The sequence below is a fragment of the Mesoplodon bidens genome, assembly GCF_964165515.1.
Source record: "Mesoplodon bidens genome assembly, chromosome: 10".
NCBI lineage: Eukaryota > Metazoa > Chordata > Mammalia > Artiodactyla > Ziphiidae > Mesoplodon > Mesoplodon bidens.
In genome coordinates this window covers 5,158,746-5,177,502 of record NC_138172.1, presented here as the reverse complement: position 1 = coordinate 5,177,502, position 18,757 = coordinate 5,158,746, and the positions used below count along the sequence as shown (strand labels likewise).

The 18,757-nt window shown below is 50.8% G+C and overlaps 2 protein-coding genes across 7 annotated transcripts in view; one reads left to right on the top strand and one right to left on the bottom strand.

Annotated features, from left to right (window-relative positions):
• Positions 1-1,592, bottom strand: part of TMEM40 (transmembrane protein 40) — a 30,971-nt gene extending 29,379 nt beyond the window's left edge. Inside the window, exon 1 of one of the 2 annotated variants that reach the window (XM_081247091.1) lies at positions 1,215-1,592. The gene's annotated coding sequence lies outside the window, so the exon portion shown is untranslated. The remainder of the gene's footprint in view (positions 1-1,214) is intronic. The other variant, XM_081247092.1, reaches the window with a different exon arrangement.
• Positions 1,593-15,527: 13,935 nt separating this feature from the next.
• CAND2 (cullin associated and neddylation dissociated 2 (putative)) overlaps positions 15,528-18,757 on the top strand; it is a 30,468-nt gene continuing 27,238 nt past the window's right edge. For 2 of the 5 annotated variants that reach the window (XM_081247067.1, XM_081247065.1), the window contains exon 1: positions 15,544-15,667. In XM_081247067.1, coding sequence (XP_081103193.1) covers positions 15,600-15,667 — 68 coding nt within the window. In that variant the 5' untranslated portion in view covers positions 15,544-15,599. Of the gene's footprint in view, positions 15,668-16,204; positions 16,308-18,757 lie in introns of all 5 variants that reach the window. The other 3 variants (XM_081247068.1, XM_081247069.1, XM_081247066.1) reach the window with 3 other exon arrangements.

Genomic DNA, 18,757 nt, shown 5'->3' with positions numbered 1-18,757 from the left:
TCCCTGGTCCTGGCATGCGGCCAGCGTGTGAGAGCTCTCTCCCTAAGAAGATGGCCTGGTGAGGAGTTCAAGGCACAGGGACCCTAGCCTTTTTTTTTTTTTTTTTTCTTTTTTTGCGGTACGCGGGCCTCTCACCGTTGTGGGCTCTCCCGCTGCGGAGCACAGGCTCCGGACGTGCAGGCTCAGCGGCCATGGCTCACGGGCCCAGCCGCTCCGCAGCGTGTGGGATCTTCCCGGACCGGGGCACGAACCCGTGTCCCCTGCATCGGCAGGCGGACTCCCAACCACTGCGCCACCAGGGAAGCCCAGGGACCCTAGCCTTTTAGAGGGCTGCACCAAGTTCTGGGAGATCCAGAGACAGGAGAGGGGTTCGTTATTACAGATCCGCTTGGCTTGGACTCCGAACGGGACAAACACACACTCCTGACTTCACTTTTCTCTCAGTTTCTAAACAAACCAGGTCAAAATGATAAGCACAAGCCCATAATCTTTCTTGTCCCCCATAAAAGGAAAATGGGTTGGCTTCCGGCCAAAAGGCTGCCTCTGAGGAGAGAAGCCGGGATGCTCTGAGCACAGGTGAGTCCTTCAGACTCGGGATGACGGCCTGGGGGACCGGGGTGCCTGGGGGCTCCCTCTAGGCCGCACCCTCCACCCCGTGAGCCTCTGACTTTAGCGGGTCTCCCCCCGCCCCCAGCTCTCTGTTCAGCACTTTTTCCCCAGAGATGCCTTTGAGCCCGGGGCCAGGGCAGCTTCTCGGGGGGAACAGGAGGGCGGCTGCCTTCACTCGCCGGTCAAAGCGCAGAGGCCGGGCGTCTGTGAGGAAAAACCCTCCAAAGCTGTAAGTCCCTCGAGGGCAGAGTGGGAGAAGCCTTCCGAAGCTAGGGGGACCCTTCACCTCACGAATGGGAAAGCTGAGGTCGTAGGGTTTTCTGAAGGCCCCGCAGGAAGTCAGCGACAGAACCGTAGTGGGTCACCTGCGGGGGCGGGGCACGGGCCGGCTGGAGGCTCACAGCACCCCTGAAGAACTTCACCCTCCCCTGATTTTCCAGAGATGGAGACACAGGCGCTCACCCAGCTGGGAAGCCACTGAACTGGGACTCAAACCCAGGCCCACAGGTAACCACAAAATGTCAGGCCTGTTGAAGAGCCTGTTTCTCCCCAGTTCTCTTAAAAATCACCCCCACCCCGCCTCTCACGCTCCGCGTGCCCCTTACCTGTGTTCCCGAGGCCGGTGTGCGCTGGAGGCTCGCGGCGCTCGGACTCCTGAGGCGGGCGGGGCGGGGCCGGGAGGAGGGCAGAGAGGCGGGGCCGCCCCCGTGACAGGCAGGGGCGGGACGTGACGTCGCCCTGGGCCCCACGCTCACCCGCCCACGCGCCCACGCTCAGCCGGGGGGCCCTCCTTCCCGCGGTGCTGTAGGCATCAGGCCTTCCTGTCTGACTTGACTCCTCCCCGGATGTGCCAGGAGGGCAGATGGAGTGGCTGCAGCCCCCAACCCGCCCCGGGCCGGGGCCATGCCCTCTGACCTCAGGGGTAGTTACGTGGGGGCAGTCGTACCACCCTGACTTGTGCCAGGCTCTGGGCGGGGAGGAGGTGGCGTGTCCCAGATGCTCCCCACCCCCCTGGCTGAGGGCGACTCAGGGCCCAGCCATGTGGGCCAACCGGATGCTCCCCCAGAGGAATGAGGTGGGGCCCGCAGCAGAAGAGGAGGCCCTGGGGCTCAGGGCTGGGTCGGGGGGAGTCCTGTGGGTGGGACTGGCAGTGCCCTCTCCTGGTGAGGAAACTGGGCAAAGGCTAGAACATCCATTGCCTTGTGGATCCCAACAGAGTAAGGGGTGGGGACTGACCTCTCAAAGCTGAGGCCGGGACTCACTCACCTCTCAAACACTCTGGAAGCAGGACAGTAAACAAGTCCTACACTGCCCTGGGGAGCACCCTGAGGGAGACAGGCCACGACAGCCCCCATGAGGGCAAGGCCCAGGAAGCTGTGGTTTCCCAGGAGGGCTTCCTGGAAGAGGAGTCATCTAAGCTCAGGAGTCGTCCTTTGAGTCATCCTTGACCCTTTGCTCTCTCATACTCTGGTTCTGACCTATCTGGAAAACCCTGTTGTCCCCACCTTCAACATATTCTGAATCCAGCCTCTTCGTTCCATCTGCTTGGCAACCACCCTGGTCTGGCCACCACATCACTAGTCTCTATGCTCCTGTCTGTTGCCATCATGGCAACCAGAGGGATCTGGTTAAAACTCAAGTCAGCTCATGTCCCTCCTCTGCTCAGCACCCTCCCAGGGTTCACACCTCACTCACTCCCGTATTTACACAGCCCTGTATGATGTGCCACTCACTCCTTGCTCTCTCTGATCTTGATTTCTATGACTTCCTCTCTCACTCCGCCCCAGCCACCCAGGAATGTGCCCCAAACACTCCAGTCAGGCTTCCTCCTCAGGGCCTTTGCACTGGCTGTTCCCTCTGCCTAGAATGCTTTTCCCTAGACAGCCGCCTGGCTCCTTCCCTCACTTTTTCAGGTCTCTCTACTCAAATGTCACCTTCTCCAGGAAGCCTTCCCTGACATCCTGTATACAGTAGTAACCGCCTGCACCACCTTTCCCTCGCATCCTGCTTTACTGCTCACTGTCTGACACACCATATATTTTCTTGTTAGTCATGCTTCCTTCTTATGTATTTGTTTGTTCCAGGATCTGGGACAGTGTCAACACATAGTAGGTGCTCAATAAATTTTGTTGAATGAATGAGTGACCTGAAAGCGTAGCCCAAGATGCGTTCCAAGGGTATTCGAGGCAGAGGGAATGGAGTGTGGAAAGGTTTAGAGGTAACAGGCACTAATGTGTCGAGGATCTGAGAATAATTCAGTACAGCAGGAGAGTGGGGGGCTCGGGGGCTGGAGGACGGGAGAAGGGAAAGCAAGAGAGGCGTCAGAAGCCAGACCAAGGAGGCCGGACCTTATCATGAGGGTGATAGGGACACGATCAAATCTTACGTTTCAGGCAATGATTTGGCTGCCGTACTCTGGATTGGCAGGCAAGACATGAGGGGCAGGAACCTGGTAAGCATGAGCCGTGGCAGGGCAGATGAGGACTAGGAACAGGGTCACTGTGCTGTCCAGAACAGTAGCCACCAGCCACATGTGGTTATGGAGCCCTTGCAATGTGCTGGTCAGAATTGAGGTGTACTGTAAGTGTAAAATACACACTGGATTTCCAAGTCTTGGCACGAAAAAAAAGAATACACAATAGCTCCTTAATAATTTTTGTATTGATCACCTGTTAAAAAGATAATATTTGAATATAGTTGGGTTAAAGTATATTATTAAAATTAGTTTCACCTGCTTCTTTTTGCTATTTTTAATGATGCTACTGGAAAATTTTTTTAATTTTGTACATAGAGCTCACAATATATTTCTATTGGACACTGTTGATTTAGAGGGTAGAATGGACAGGGCTTGGTGGCTATGGGCTGTGCAGGTGAGGGAGACCTTTGGTCTAATTGCAAGTCTCCTCTCCCCTCCAATTGCTCCTTTTTGATGAGATCATGCAGTCCAGAGGCAGAGAGAATGAGCCACAGAGGAGAGCCAAGAGGGTTAGTTTTCATCGCAACATAAGCACACACACACAAGTCATATCTTCACAGTAAAAACTATGTAGAAATGAAATAGGTTGACAGAATAGGCAATGAGACTTCCACCCCTGGAAGAAGAAACTTGAGAACCACCATTAAGCAAGGGAAAGGAAGTTGAACTAATTAGCTATTCTCAAAGTGTGGGTCCTGGACCAGCAGTATCAGCATCACCTGGAAACTTTAGAAATGCAAATTCTCGAGTCCCACCCTAGTCCTAATGAATCAGAAACTCTGGAGGTGGGACCGCAATTTGTATTTTTTTTTTTTTGCGGTATGCGGGCCTCTCACTGTTGTGGCCTCTCCCGTTGCGGAGCACAGGCTCCAGACACGCAGGCTCAGCGGCCATGGCTCACGGGCCCAGCCACTCCGCGGCATGTGGGATCTTCCCAGACCGGGGCACGAACCCGTGTCCCCTGCATGGGCAGGCGGACTCTCAACCACTGCGCCACCAGGGAAGCCCTTCTCGCAATTTGTATTTTAACAGCCCCCCACCCGCACCCCGTGGTGATTCTGATGCTTGTTCACGTTTAAGAACCACTGGTCTAAATAATACTTCCTACCACTTAAAGGTTTCAATGACGGGCACATAGTAGGTGCTCATAAGAGCCAGTCATGACCTTGTGTTTGCCTCTTTCTAGTCCCAGGTTAGGGTACTTCCCCTCTCTGAGCAAATAGGAGTTCACCTCCTGCAGCATCTGGCACAGGGTGGAGGCACAATCTCAGGGCATTTCCTACGTCTCTGCCATGGGTGGATCTCCAGGGCCACGACAGAGCTGCCAGAGGCGCAAGGCAGGTCCAGCTCAGCTCCATCCTGAGGTGACCTCACTGCCCTGCGTGTGTGTGTGTGTGTGGGGGGGTGATTCATGGGGCAAACTCCCACCATCCTGTGGCCACAGCTGACAGTCCCAGGGAGCCAGCTCAGCAGCTGAGTGTGGCATCTGGCTTCCCTGCATTCTAGAACTGACAGCCAGGGGGGGCCCCCTGCCTCAGCAGACATGTGAATTCTGGAGGCAACAGTGACACAGCTTGGCCTCGGTCTCCACATCCATAAAAATGGGGAGACAGGGGCTTCCCTGGTGGCGCAGTGGTTGAGAGTCCGCCTGCCCATGCAGGGGACACGGGTTCGTGCCCTGGTCCGGGAAGATCCCACATGCCGCGGAGCGGCTGGGCCCGTGAGCCATGGCTGCTGAGCCTGCGTGTCCGGAGCCTGTGCTCCGCAATGGGAGAGGCCACAGCAGTGAGAGGCCCGCGTACCGCAAAAAAAAAAAAAAAAAAAAAAAAAAAATGGGGAGACAGAAGTCCCAATCCGTGGTGAGATTATTTGTATGAAATACTCGGGGCAGTGCCTGGACACACTCGGCCCTCCCCAGGGCTTGACACTCCTGTGATGAGGCCCTGGGATCCCTCAGGCTGACGGGAACTCCCCAGAGACTTCTTGGGTCTGAGAATGATGCCCTGTGGGTGTAGAGGGCAAAGAATGTGCCCCTACTATGAGCACCCTGGAGCCTGGTTCTTGACATGAGTTTTTGCTTACTCAGCAAATAGATGCCTCTGAGGGCAGGGCCTGTCTTAACCATATTAAAACATTTATTAAATGAATGCTCTAAATCAGGGACTATCGCCCATTTCATGGATGAGAAAAGAGAATCAGAGGGGTGAATGATTGCTCAAGGTGACATAACTGGGATGTGGCTAAGTCAGGACTTGAATCCCGGTTTCCTTGACTTCAAAGGCAGGACTTTTTTCACCCCTCCATGGAGAAACTCCAACCTAACCTCATTTAGAAGCCCCTGTATGTGTCATTTAAATCCATGTTTGAAGAGGTAGCCTCTGGCCTAGATTGGACTCTTTACCACTCCATATTCTTTGGGAAACAATGGCTGTATCTGATGCAATTTGAGATGGAGTTTAAAATATTCCTAAACCTAGATTAAGCCTGACTCACGCCGGGCCTCTGGACCTCAGTGGTTTCAACAGTTGGGTCTAAGGAAAACCTCTGCAGCTGAAGGCAGAAGTTGGACCTGGCCATCCTGAAAGTCCTCTGACTCTCAGATGCCAGTGTCTCAATGCCTCTTCTAAAGAACAAGGACTAAAGTTAAATTTTTTTTAAAAAGGGGGTGTGGCGGGGAAAAGGTCAACCCTAGCTCATTCTGACAAATGCAAAATGAGGGCTCAGGCTCAATTTAAGTGGCTTTCAAACTTCCTTTTTCTTTTTTTAAGCAGAAAGATCCTTTTAACAAATAAAATTGAAGACGTTCTAGCAGATCAGAGTGGACTTCTTTCTAGTTCAAGTGGGGATCTTGGGGCTATTGATGGAAGCACCTGCTCAGCATCACCTTGCAGGCAGCCACTGGAGCGCCCACTGAGAACCCAAAGGCTCCAGGTAACCCAGTTTGACAAGCACTGGAGGGCAGCAATGCAAACTATCCCTGGAAATCTCTTTGAGGGGAACAAATAGGTCCAGAAAATATTCCCTTTGGTTTCTAGAGGAAACTACCTCTGCTTGACCACACTTTCTTTTTTTTTTTTTTTCTTTTTGCGGTATGCGGGCCTCTCACTGTTGTGGCCTCTCCCGTTGCGGAGCACAGGCTCCGGATGCGCAGGCCCAGCGGCCATGGCTCACGGGCCCAGCCGCTCCGCGGCATATGGGATCCTCCCAGACCGGGGCACGAACCCGTATCCCCTGCATCGGCAGGCGGACTCTCAACCACTGCGCCACCAGGGAGGCCCAACCACACTTTCTTAAAATTAAACTTTTTGAGATAATATATTTGAGATAATTATTTGAGATCACCACATGCAGTTTTAAGAAAGAACACAGAGACCCCCATGTACTCTTTCCCAAGCTTCACCCAATGGGAACATCTTGAAAAACTATAGTACAATTTCCCAACCACGATATTGACATTGATACCATCAAAATACAGAACATTTCCATCACCACAAGGACCCCTCATGCTGCCCTTTTATAGCCACACCCACTTTCCTTCTCAATCCTCCCCTCCCTGATCCCTGGCAACCACTAATCTCTTGTCTATCTCTATAATTTTATTTCAAGAAAGTTATAGAAAAGGAACCATACCGTTTGTAACCTTTTGTGATCGGCTTTTTTCACTCAGCGTTAATTCTCTGTAGATTCATCCAGGTTGTGAGTATCAGCAGCCTTTTCCTTCTCATTGCTGAGTAATATTCCATGGTACACAGGTAGGGCCCACCCCACCCAGGGCTGCTGGACCCGCTACAGAGGTTGACAGGGAACCCGGCCTCATCTTGAGGGCCTCCTGTGAGCTAGCTTGTGTCCAGCACACAGCTGGAGGGTTTTTTTTTTTTTATAAGTAGTATTAATTTATTTCTTTATTTTGGCTGTGTTGAGTCTTCATTTCTTTGCGAGGGCTTTCTCTAGTTGTGGCAAGCGGGGGCCACTCTTCATCACGGTGCACGGGCCTCTCACTATCGTGGACTCTCTTGTTGTGGAGCACGGGCTCCAGACGCGCAGGCTCGGTAGTTGTGGCTCACGGACATAGCCGCTCTGCGGCATGTGGGATCCTCCCAGACCAGGGCTCAAACCCGTGTCCCCTGCATCGGCAGGCAGACTCTCAACCACTGCGCCACCCGGGAAGCCCCACAGCTGGAGGTTTTAAGAAGGGGTAGGACGCATTCCTGTCTCCATGCCCCTTATAGCCCATCCAGGAAGCAAAATACGTGAAGTGCCACAGTTGTGGAATTCAGAGCCAAATGAATTTCGTGAACACTCTTCTAACAAACTAATTGCCAACAGACATCTTTGACGCCATCTGGGAAACCTGAACATGGACTAAATATTAGATTATTTATGGGTTTTTGTTATTTTTGTTAGGTGTGACGTTGGCACAGCAGTTATGTAAAAACAATACCATCCGTTGGCGTGGCAGGCTGAAGCGATTACTAGTGACAGGACATTGCGTTTGGTATTTGCTTTAAGCACTCCAGCCTCGGGAAAAATGGGGGAGGGGGAGAGAGGAAGCACGACTGACCAACATTGACAGTAGCGAAAGCTGGGTGATTCGTCCGTCGGAATTCATTATATTGTTCTTCCTACTTCTGTGTACGTTAGGATATTTCCATTAAAAAAAGTCTTGGGGGCTTCCCTGGTGGCGCAGTGGTTGAGAGTCCGCCTGCCGATGCAGGGGACACGGGTTCGTGCCCCGGTCTGGGAAGATCCCACATGCCGCGGAGCGGCTGGGCCCGTGAGCCATGGCTGCTGAGCCTGCGCGTCCGGAGCCTGTGCTCTGCAAGGGGAGAGGCCACAACAGTGAGAGGCCCGCCTACCGCAAAAAAAAAAAAAAAAAAAAAAAAAAAAGTCTTGGGGCATGCAGTGTTACTGGACTTACATTCCACATGTGGAGAGAGGCGGTCTTGTCCTACCGTAGTGCCTGGACTGTGGTTTCCATTGCTTTGCTTGAAGCCAGTATTTAGTGACCAGACACCAGGAGACTCCTGGCTGGAACTGCTGTTGTGGAATCTCCCGCTTTGGATTGTATCAGCCTTGGTCATCCTGTTCTAGTGCTGTCTGGTTTGCAAGTATATTTCTGTTCTTGAGGAGGTGTCACAAATCTCTGTAAATAAATGTGTGAGTTGTTAACCTTTATGATGAATAAAAAGAATGGAAGGAAGAGAGGGAGGGAGAAAAGAAGGAAGGCTGGAACTGCTGTTGTGGAATCTCCCGCTTTGGATTGTATCAGCCTTGGTCATCCTGTTCTAGTGCTGTCTGGTTTGCAAGTATATTTCTGTTCTTGAGGAGGTGTCACAAATCTCTGTAAATAAATGTGTGAGTTGTTAACCTTTATGATGAATAAAAAGAATGGAAGGAAGTAGGGAGGGAGGGAGATTTTTTAAAAGGCTCTTGAGAGCATCTTGAGATGCAAGACCCAAATGTCTGAAACGGGCTCACCTGTGCTGGAAGGACCCAGAGCCTTCAGCCTGGGAATTCTCCTAAGAGCTCGGGCAGTGACTCACCTGTGAGTGATGTCTGACCGGACTCAAGCCTGGGCAGATGTCACAGGACGTATCTGTCCTGTAGGCGTGAGGGGCAGACCCAGGGCACCTGAGGATGGAGCCTGAGGTTGTGAGTATACAGGCATTCGTGTCTGGAACGCTGGCCCGGTTCTCTGCCTGGAGGATGTACTGCTCCTCAAGGCCTGGCTCACACGTCCCACCCCTCTCCTCTGTGTCCCCACAATTCTTCCCTCGATCATCATACATCAGCATATGTCTCCCCTACAAGGTGTAACGATAATAAAAACAACCAACAGCTACCGTTCACTGCACGTTTGCCACGTGCCAGGCATTCTGCCAAGAGCTTTGCCTTATTGGGTGGGTGCTATTATTTCCATTTTGTAGATGTGGAAACTGAGGCTCAGAGGGACTGAGTCACTTGCCCGAGGTCCCACAGCTAGAGGTGACTCAAATTCAGCTCTGTCTTCTCACTAAGTAGCTGTTCTTAACCACGTCCCTGATCAGCTTTCCGCTATAACCCCCTGTGCTTAGCACACGGCCTGGGTCTTTGGCAAATGCTGACAGGAATACTCAGTGCTTGGATCCCTGGCTCCCCCCACAGGCTGGGGGGCTGTCACCCTCTCCCAGCAACCTGCCTGCCTCGTTCACTCCTAAAAGAGGTGATAGAACAAGAGTTCCAACTTGTTTGCTTCAAGCCACAAACATCTTTCTCCATCCCAGAAAGAGGTGGTTTAGTATTATGAATAGCCCTCAAGTGGTTCAGTATTTTAAATAGCTGGGAGACCCCAATTTGAGTGCTGGCTCTAGCTGTGTGACCTCAGCCAAATCACTTAACCTCTTTTAGTCTCAGCTTCTTTATAGGTCAAATGGAGAAATCACCTGCCCCACACTGACAGCACCTGAGAGTACTAAGCAAGTGTTCCTTTTTTAGTTCTCCAGGAGGAGGCCAAAGGATTCCTTTAGTGCCCCTCTGAGGTGGACTGGCATCTCACAACTTGGAATACCAGGAGATGGGCAGAAGCCCCTGCTGAGGTCCAGACAGAAGAAGTGGGACCCAGAGGGAGCAGCCCAGCCTCTCACACGGCCGAGTGGGATGACTCCTGGGGCAGGGGCTGTTTCTGGGGGGGAAGGGAGTGGTTCTGCTGCCTGGGCCTTCTCCTCAGGCAACACCTCAAGCCCTGGCCATGTATGAGTGAGAAGCATTTGCCAACAAATTCCATCTTCAGACCCCTGTGGGGCACCTCCTGGGGGGAGGGTCCAGGAATGAACCAGTCCTGCCCCCCATCCTAGGGGTATAGCGGGCACATGGCCACCAGGATCAAGACTACATTTCCCAGTGCCCTAATAGCTATGGGTGGCCAATGGGTTGTAAGTGAAGTATCAGCTTCTGAGAACTTTCTTTAAAACACATCTGGCAAATTTCCCCTTTTCTCTTCTCCTCAATCCAACTAGATGGAACGTCGGTGTGTGACAGGAGTCACAGGAGCAATATTTGACTATAAGATGATCTTGGGCAGTTTAGTTATAGTGAGAGCAGGAAGCTAAACAGCAACAGGATAAGCCAGAAAACAAGGAACAATGTCTTCAAAGTGCTGAAAGAAAACATCAACTTAAAATCCTAAATCCACCTAAATATTTAAGAGCAAAGGCTTAAGAAAGACATTGTCAGGCAAAAAACTGACAAAGTTTATCATTCCCAGATTCTTGCTCAAAGAACTTTCCTCATTCCCTAGATGAGGAAAAAAGAAATTGAACGTGGAAGTAAAGAATCAAAGAAGGAATCGTTAGCAAAGAAATTGGTAAACATAGGTAAATCTAAGTAAGTGCTCTCTAAAATAATAATAAACAACTTGAGATGTATAAACGCAAGGTAGAATCCAAATTCATATTAAACAATAATACATATCAGACTGGAAATATTAAATCATTCTAAGATCCTCATATTGTTCAGGAGGAGGGTAGAGGTATTGATTAACTTACAAATTAAATTAAATTACAAATGATTTAAATTACAAGTTTAAATTATTTTTAATAAATTTAAATGTAATTTTCTTTCTTTCTTTTTTTTTTTTTTTTTTTTGCAGTACGCGGGCCTCTCACTGCTGTGGCCTCTCCCATTGTGGAGCACAGGCTCCGGATGCGCAGGCTCAGAGGCCATGGCTCACAGTTCTAGCCGCTCCGCGGCATGTGGGATCCTCCCGGACCGGGGCACGAACCCGTGTCCCCTGCATCGTCAGGCGGACTCTCAACCACTGCGTCACCAGGGAAGCTCTAAATGTAATTTTTTAATATTAATTAATTTATTTTTGGCTGCATTAGGGGTCTTCGTTGCTGCATGCGGGTTTTCTCTAGTTGTGGCGAGCGGGGGCTACTCTTTGTTGCAGTGCATGGGCTTCTCATGCGGTGGCTTCTCTTGTTGTGGAGCATGGGCTCTAGGCACACGGGCTTCAGTTGTTGTGGCACGTGGGTTCAGTAGTTGTGGCTTGCGGGCTCTAGAGCGCAGGCTCAGTAGTTGTGGTGAACAGGCTTAGTTGCCCCGCGGCATGTGGGATCTTCCTGGCAGGGCTCGAACCTGTGTCCCCTGCATTGGCAGGCGGATTCTTAACCACTGTGCTACCAGGGAAGCCCTAAATGTAATTATAATTAACTTATAAACTAAATTTGGATTAAATCAAGTCTACCTATTAGAATGTTAACAGTAACTCCTAAGCCAATGAAATAGAATTTACAATTTCCATAAAAGGGGGATAAAAGGAGGGATAATATGACCGGGGGCTTCCCTGGTGGTGCAGTGGTTGAGAGTCTGCCTGCCGATGCAGGGGACACGGGTTCATGCCCCGGTCCGGGAAGATCCCACATGCCACAGAGTGGCTGGGCCCATGAGCCTGCGCGTTCAGAGCCTGTGCTCTGCAGTGGGAGAGGCCACAACAGTGAGAGGCCCGCGAACCACAAAAAAAAAAAAAAAAAAAAAAGAATATATGACCAATCTGGGACTTCCTGGTGGTGCAGTGGTTAAGAATCCGCCTGCCAATGCAGGGGACACGGGTTTGATCCCTGGTCCAGGAAGATCCCACGTGCCACGTAGCAACTAAGCCCACGTGCCACAACTACTGAGCCCCTGTGGCACAACTACTGAAGCCTGCGTGCCTAGAGCCCATGCTCCACAACAAGAGAAGCCACCGCAGTGAGAAGCCCGTGCACCGCATCGAAGAGTATCCCCCATTCGCCTCAACTAGAGAAAAGCCCCTGCACAGCAACGAAGACCTAATGCAGCCAAAAATAAATAAATAAATTTATATAAAAAAAAGAATATATGACCAATCCAATAAGAAGCAGGAAGTGGCAAAGAAAAAGCAGGGTAAATTACACAAAATAGAATATAAGTGAGGATAAAGCATAAAATTGAGCAAGAGAAGCCAGACTCACAAAAACATGTACTATGATATCATTCATATGAAAGTCAAAACAAGCAAACCTAATCTATGATTTTAAAACTCACAATGGTGATTTTGTTTGGAGAGGAGAGTGGGAGTAGTAATTGGAATGTGCAGGACGGGGATTTCTGGGAATTTGATAAGGTTCTATTTCTTGATCTGGGTGGTCTCATGGGTATGTTCAATTGGTGATCAATAATCAAGCTGTACTCTTAGGATTTTTGCACTTTGACGTATGTATGGTAGATTTCAATTTTTAAAAAAACATTTTTAAACCTTTAAAAAAAAAGAATATAAGTGAGGATAAAAGTTGACCAACCATATCAGTAATCACAACGAATATAAATGGAGCAGACTTGCCACTTTAATAAATTGGACTTAAAAAAATTTAATCTAGCCATCTCAGCTCGCTGTAGCAAAGGTGAACTTTTTTAAACTTCTAATTTTGATACAAATTATCAACTCAAATAAAGTGGCAAAAATATACATAGAGTCCCATGTACCCTTCACCCAGGTTCTCCCAATGGTGACATCTTATATAACTGTACTACAATATCAAAGCCAGGAAATTGACACTGATACAGTACCATTAACTAGACTATCAGCCTTACTCCATTTTCACCATTTTTTACATGCATTCATTTGTACGCACAGTTTCTATGTATTTTAGCTCAGGTATAGATTCATATAACCACCACCATCATCAAGATACAGAGCTGATACATCACCAAAAGGAAATTACTTTGTGCTATAAACCTTTATATTTGTGGACATTTTAATAAATGATGCTGAGGCAATTGGGTAACCATTTGGAAAAAATAAAATTAGATCCATATCTCCTACCATACAGAAGAATAACATTTTTTAATTGCATGGCCAAAATCATCATAAAGTCAAAGACAACTGACAAACTGGGATAAAATGTTTGCAAAATATACCATATATAAATATACCACATATAAAGAAGACTTCACGATTGAGGACAGGACTTCCAGTTTTCACACCAACACACAAAGCGCTTGGAAGCCATCATTCCCATCCTTGCAAAAAGAAAAGGCTGAACAAACTGAAAATCAACAACTTTTCTTAGACCCAACCGAGAAGTGAGGTCGAAGGGCAAACACCACCCCAAAATTTAAAGAGGCAGGAGAATCTAGAAAGTTACAGCTGAGATCTGCTTCCCTATAGCAAAAGCCACTGGAGCCATAAGCTGGTAGGAACACTTTTACGGCAACTTTGACAAATTGAGGGAGGCTGACTGGGAACTAGCGGGAGAGTGAGAAGCTCCTGGGGCCACAGCCTTAAGGGAGCCCCCCACACTTTTGTGGGTTTTACCTCCAGGCACCTCACTAAGTTCTCATAATGAAGAGAGCTCCCCTCTGAGTTCTGAGAAGGGGAGGCAAAGAGTAACCTCTGCGAAATACACCCAGAGTGTTCTCCATAACAAAGGCCTACTCTCCAGGAAAAAAGTCTTTACAAATCCTTATCCCACCTGTTTTTGGTGATTATAAATAAAGCTGCTATGAACATTTATGTACAAGTATTAGTGTGAATATATGCTTTCATTTTTCTTGGATAAATACCTATGAGTGTAATTGCTGGGTCATACGATAAGCATACTTTATAAGAAACTGCCAAACTGTTTTCTAAAGTGCCTGTGTCATTATTTATTCTATTTCTATAACATGTCCAAATCTGTCCATTTCTTCCCACCTTCACCACTACTCCCCTAATGCAGGCCCCATCACACTTGACTGCACGACTGCTCAGCAGTCACAGGGGTCTTTCCAAAACACCAATCATGTCACCTCCTTGCTTAATGCCCTCCAGTGGCTCCCTAGAGATTTGACATAAAATCCTAACTAACTCCTCAGCTTGGTCTGAAAGGCTGCGAATGATCTGGCTCCTGCCCACCTCTCTGACCTCACTTCCTCCTATACTTGTTCCCACCTCAGGACCTTTGCACTTGCTGTTCCCTCTGTCTGAGGAGCTCTTCCTGCAAAACTTTGCCCAGCTGCCTCCTTTTCCTCTGTTCAGGTCTTAGCCCAAATGTCTCTTCCTCAAAAAAGGCCCTCCCTGAGTAACATGGCTAAAGTTGCCCCTCCACACCCAGGCACTCTCTGTGCCCTCACCCCCTTTTGTTTTCTGTATAGCTCTTATTTTCCTTATCTAATCACTTACTTCCTTAATGCTCACATCCTCCATTAGAATGTATGGTCCCCAAGGGGCAGAGGCTGTCTGTGTCTAGTCCCCTGCTGTGTCCCTACTGTCCAGAAATGCACTGTCCACTATGGTAGCCACTAGCTGTAGATGGCTCTTTAAAGTTAATTAAAAGTAAATAGAATTAAGTATTCCATTCCTCAATCATACTAAGTCACATTTCATTTAAGCCACATTTCAAGTGCTCAGTAGCCACATGTGACTGATGGCCACCATAATGGACAGTGCAGATGTATAAAATCTCCAACATTGCAGAAAGTTCTGTTGCACAGTGCTACTCTAGAGCCCAGGAACCCATAATAACTGGTACCCAAGAAGTGTGTTATAAAATAAAGATTAATTTTATCCCTATCTTATGGGTGAGAAGAACATAGCTCAGAGAGGTTGTGTCATTATCCCAAGTCCACACAGCCAGGAAGCAGCCTGGCAGGGATTTGAACCCAGGGTTGTCTTGCACATGCGACTCACTTTCCCAAGAGCCAGCAGCCTCCTGGCTGTTTGGAGAAGTTCTGCCACTCTCCTCGTCCTCCTACAGATTCTTCCACCCTGAGCTTGTGCCTACCTGGGGAGGAACTGTGCACAGCTTCATTCTGGGTAAGAACTGTTGCCCAGTCTGGGGTCAGTCCTGATTCCATCCCAGATTCACTGGCCGTGTGACCTACAGCAAGTCCCTTTGCCTCTCTGGGCATCAGCTGTGTAGCTATAAAATGAGGAAACTGGCCGTGATGTCCTGAGGGTTGGAGGTGGCAGGCAGGAGGCCTGGGGCGATAGGGTATACTCCATATCCTGTCTGGCTTAGGGGTGGGCCGCATGGGGAGCAGGGTGGGGGTGGAAAGTGCTTTGGTTGGCTTGACCTACAATAGCAGCTCCTGTTCCTTGAATGCCTACAGATGAGAAAGCTGAGGCTTAGAGAGGTCAAGTAACTTGGCTAAGGCCTCACAGTAGCAGAACTGACGGAGGTGCGGTTCGAACCTGAGACTCTCTGTTACCATGCCTGTGTCTCGCGAGCAGGGTTGAGGCCCACAGGAATCATAGGGAGAGGCTGTCCGGTGATAGGTGGTGAGCTCCCCGTCTGTGGGAGTGTGCAAGCCAGTGACGGGCCGTCTGCAGAGCTGGCGCCGGGCCGAGACCACAGAGCTCCTGGCGGGCCCCTCCCGCCTCCCTCAGCGGCGGCCAAGGCAGAGGCGAGCGCTGCGCCGCGGGGCGGGGCGGGGCGGGGGCGGCTATTTCTGTTAGCTGAGCGCAGCCCGCGTGCGGCGGGGGAGGGGGCCGCGCCGCCATATTCCTTCCCGTCGGCGGCCCCGCGGCGCAGCCACCATGAGCACCGCCGCTTTCCACATCTCCAGCCTCCTGGAGAAGATGACGTCCAGCGACAAGGACTTCAGGTGCGCCCGCTGCCCGGCCCCCGCCTCTCCGCCCCGCCCTGAACCCCCGGCCTTCCCCTCCCGGAGCGCCGGCCCTCCCCCGGGACCCTGCAGCCCCCGTCTCTGCTCCCCGCAGCGGGCTCCACTCCTCCCCACGAGACGCCCCCTCCCCGCCTTTGCGCCCGGCGGAAGCTCGGGCTGCGTTCTCCGCGGATTGCTTGCCCTGTCCTCTCCGGGACTCCAGCCCAGCTGCGTCTCCCACCGTGCAAACTTCAGCCCCTGCCTGCCGTCCCGCGTCTGAGCCGCAGCTTGCCCCTCTGCACGCTTCCTCTGCCTCTCCTCTCTCCACTTATGGCCAGCCCACATCTCTCCCCGCATTTGATGGGCCCTGGCCCTCCTCTTCAACCCCCACTGAAGCCCTCGGCCTCGCCTTGGGGATCCCAGCGCGTGCCTCTTTTCCTCTGCATTGAAACCCGCTCCCCTCCCAGGACTACAAACCCCAGGGCTGACTTTTTCACTCGTACCCTCAGCTCTGGTCTCTTCTCAACATCACCCCAGGCCTCCTCCCCGCACTTCATAGGGGCACCCTTTCCCCGCCTCCCGGCTTTGCTCTGACACCACCTGAGGGAGGGGGCTGGGCTGAGTGGCGTAGCAGACAGAGGTAGGTGATGGTTCTGGTGGGGGCTTATAGGTTTTGAGGGCCACTCCCTTTCTGACCCAGTCCCCTCCTCCTCAGGGGAAACTGAGGCCCAGAGAGGGAAAAAGATTGGTCCATAATCACATAGCCAGTTTTGGACCCTCTGAGCTGAAAGGAGTCCTCAGAGAGGATATAGCCCGTTGAACATTCTGTCACTTTACCCCCCCCCCCAATTTTACAGATAGGGAGAGTGAGGCTCAGAGGCGAGAAGGGCCCAGGTGCAGTCACAAAGCTAGGAAGTGGAGAATCGAGGTGCACAGCCAGGTCAGTCTTAACACAGAGGATGAGATCTCAGCAAGGCCCCCTGACAGGTGAGGATACCCAGGCCCTGCCCTCCTGGTCTGACCCCTGCCTTCGGCAATTTATTCCTCAACACTGCTCAAGAGCCCCCGCTTTAGTAGAGCCTCTGAGCCACAGTCCTGGGTTCAGATCCTGCCTCCGGCCGCTTACTGGTTGTGTGACTGCGGATAAGCTGCTTCTCCCCTCTGAGCCTCAGCTTCTGTTTCTGTGAAATGAGGATAATAACAGAACCCACCTCGAGGGTTGGTGTGAAGATGAAATGAGTTAATACATGCGGGATGCTTAGATTAGTGCCTGGCACCAGGTAAGCGCTTAATAGATGGACACTGTTGTGATTTTGGGCTCATCAGAAATCTGCCAGTCCCCTCCCCTGTCTGGGCCTTTACCTGGAAGTTCTTTGTCTGCCCCCTTCACCAGGCTAGCTTCTACTCAGTTGTCACCTCTCTGGGATGCCTCCTGATACCCAGGCAGGGTTAGGCATCTCCCCTGGCCCATATTTCTGCTGCATAACTTTTTTTAAAAATTAATTAATTAATTAATTTTCACTGTGTTGGGTCTTCATTTCTGTGGGAGGGCTTTCTCTAGTTGTGGCAAGCGGGGGCCACTCACTATCGCGGCCTCTCTTGTTGCGGAGCACAGGCTCCAGACGCGCAGGCTCAGTAGTTGTGGCTCACGGGCCTAGTTGCTCTGCGGCATGTGGGATCCTCCCAGACCAGGGCTCGAACCTGTGTCCCCTGCATTAGCAGGCAGATTCTCAACCACTGCGCCACCAGGGAAGCCCATGCTGCATAATTTTTTAAGTCTGGGAGACCCAGAGCTCCTGGACCTCTGGACTGTGCACTCTCCTTTTGTGTCCAGAGCATGTTCTGGGTACACAGTTGGTGCTCAGTGAATGTTTTCTGTGTCCCAGGCTCCCTGCTGTCCAGTGTAATCTCATTCAGTCTTCCTGTCTGCCTGGGTGGTAGTGATTGTTCTTCCTGTTCTCCAGAGGCTTGGAGAGGTGAAGTGACTTGCCCAAGGTCACACAGCCAGCCATTTGACAAGGGGATTTGCACCACTGTCTAGGCCCTCAGGTCCAGGCTCCAGGAGAGGGAATTGGCCCTGCCAACTGGAGCCTGAGAAGCCCTTCCAGTCTGCTCTGCCAGCGGCCCTGAGAACACTTAAAACCACCCCAAGCATATGAGGATGGTGTCTATTTTTAAAGTCCAAATACCAGGGGGGCTGGATCCCGCCGACCAGCTGTCCAGGCACCCATGTGGCTGAGTATTTCAGTTGAGTCGCCTCTAGGGTTTCTCTGGAATGAAACTGAGACTGTGTCCTCTAGCTCCTGGAGGTGGACGGTGCCTGCAAGTCGGGGTCCCAGGCAGGTGGAGGAAGCCTTCGATCCCTGTTGTTCTGGGCCCGCACTCTGTGGGCAGGCGGCTGCTCTTCTCGCACTCAGACTTCCACAGTCTTGAGGGGTCTTGCAGGAATTCCTACATCATTTCTTGAAAACATAGTAGTATTGGTTGAGGAGCCAGGAGACCTGACCGGTGTGCTGATTCTTTTCCCAACTTGCTGTGTGATACTGGGTGGTTCATGCAACCTCTCTGAGCCTAGTTGCCTCATCTGACTCATGCCAAAAGCTGCTTGTCCTGTTAAAACCTTCCAAAGGTGTTACGAAGTGGGGCAAAGAAAATTCCCATTTTATAAATGGAAAAATTGAGGCTAAGAGAGGAGTCAGTTGTTCAAGGTCACCCAGGTGATAAGTATATGGCCAGTATATTTACTTAAAGCCAAAGTTCGGTGTCCACGCTCTTATTTACCAAATGATACCCTTTCCTGTATACGCCCCCTTTACGACCACCACACACACATACACATATATGTGAGAGCTGAGTGTTTGCAGGAACTCGCGTGTCACAAGTGCTGGGGAGTATTTCAGAAGAATTAGTTTCTGAGTTTGGATTGCCACACAGCTGGTTGGCTCTGAGCCCTGTTAGGGGCTGGTCCTAACCCTCCTTCCCCTTCTGCCCTTACCCTGCCCCCTCAGGGCCTCTTTGAACCTGTTGTTTGCTGGGCCTGGAGTCCCAGAGATGAACTGACAGGCCTCAGTTTATCAGGGGAGACACTGG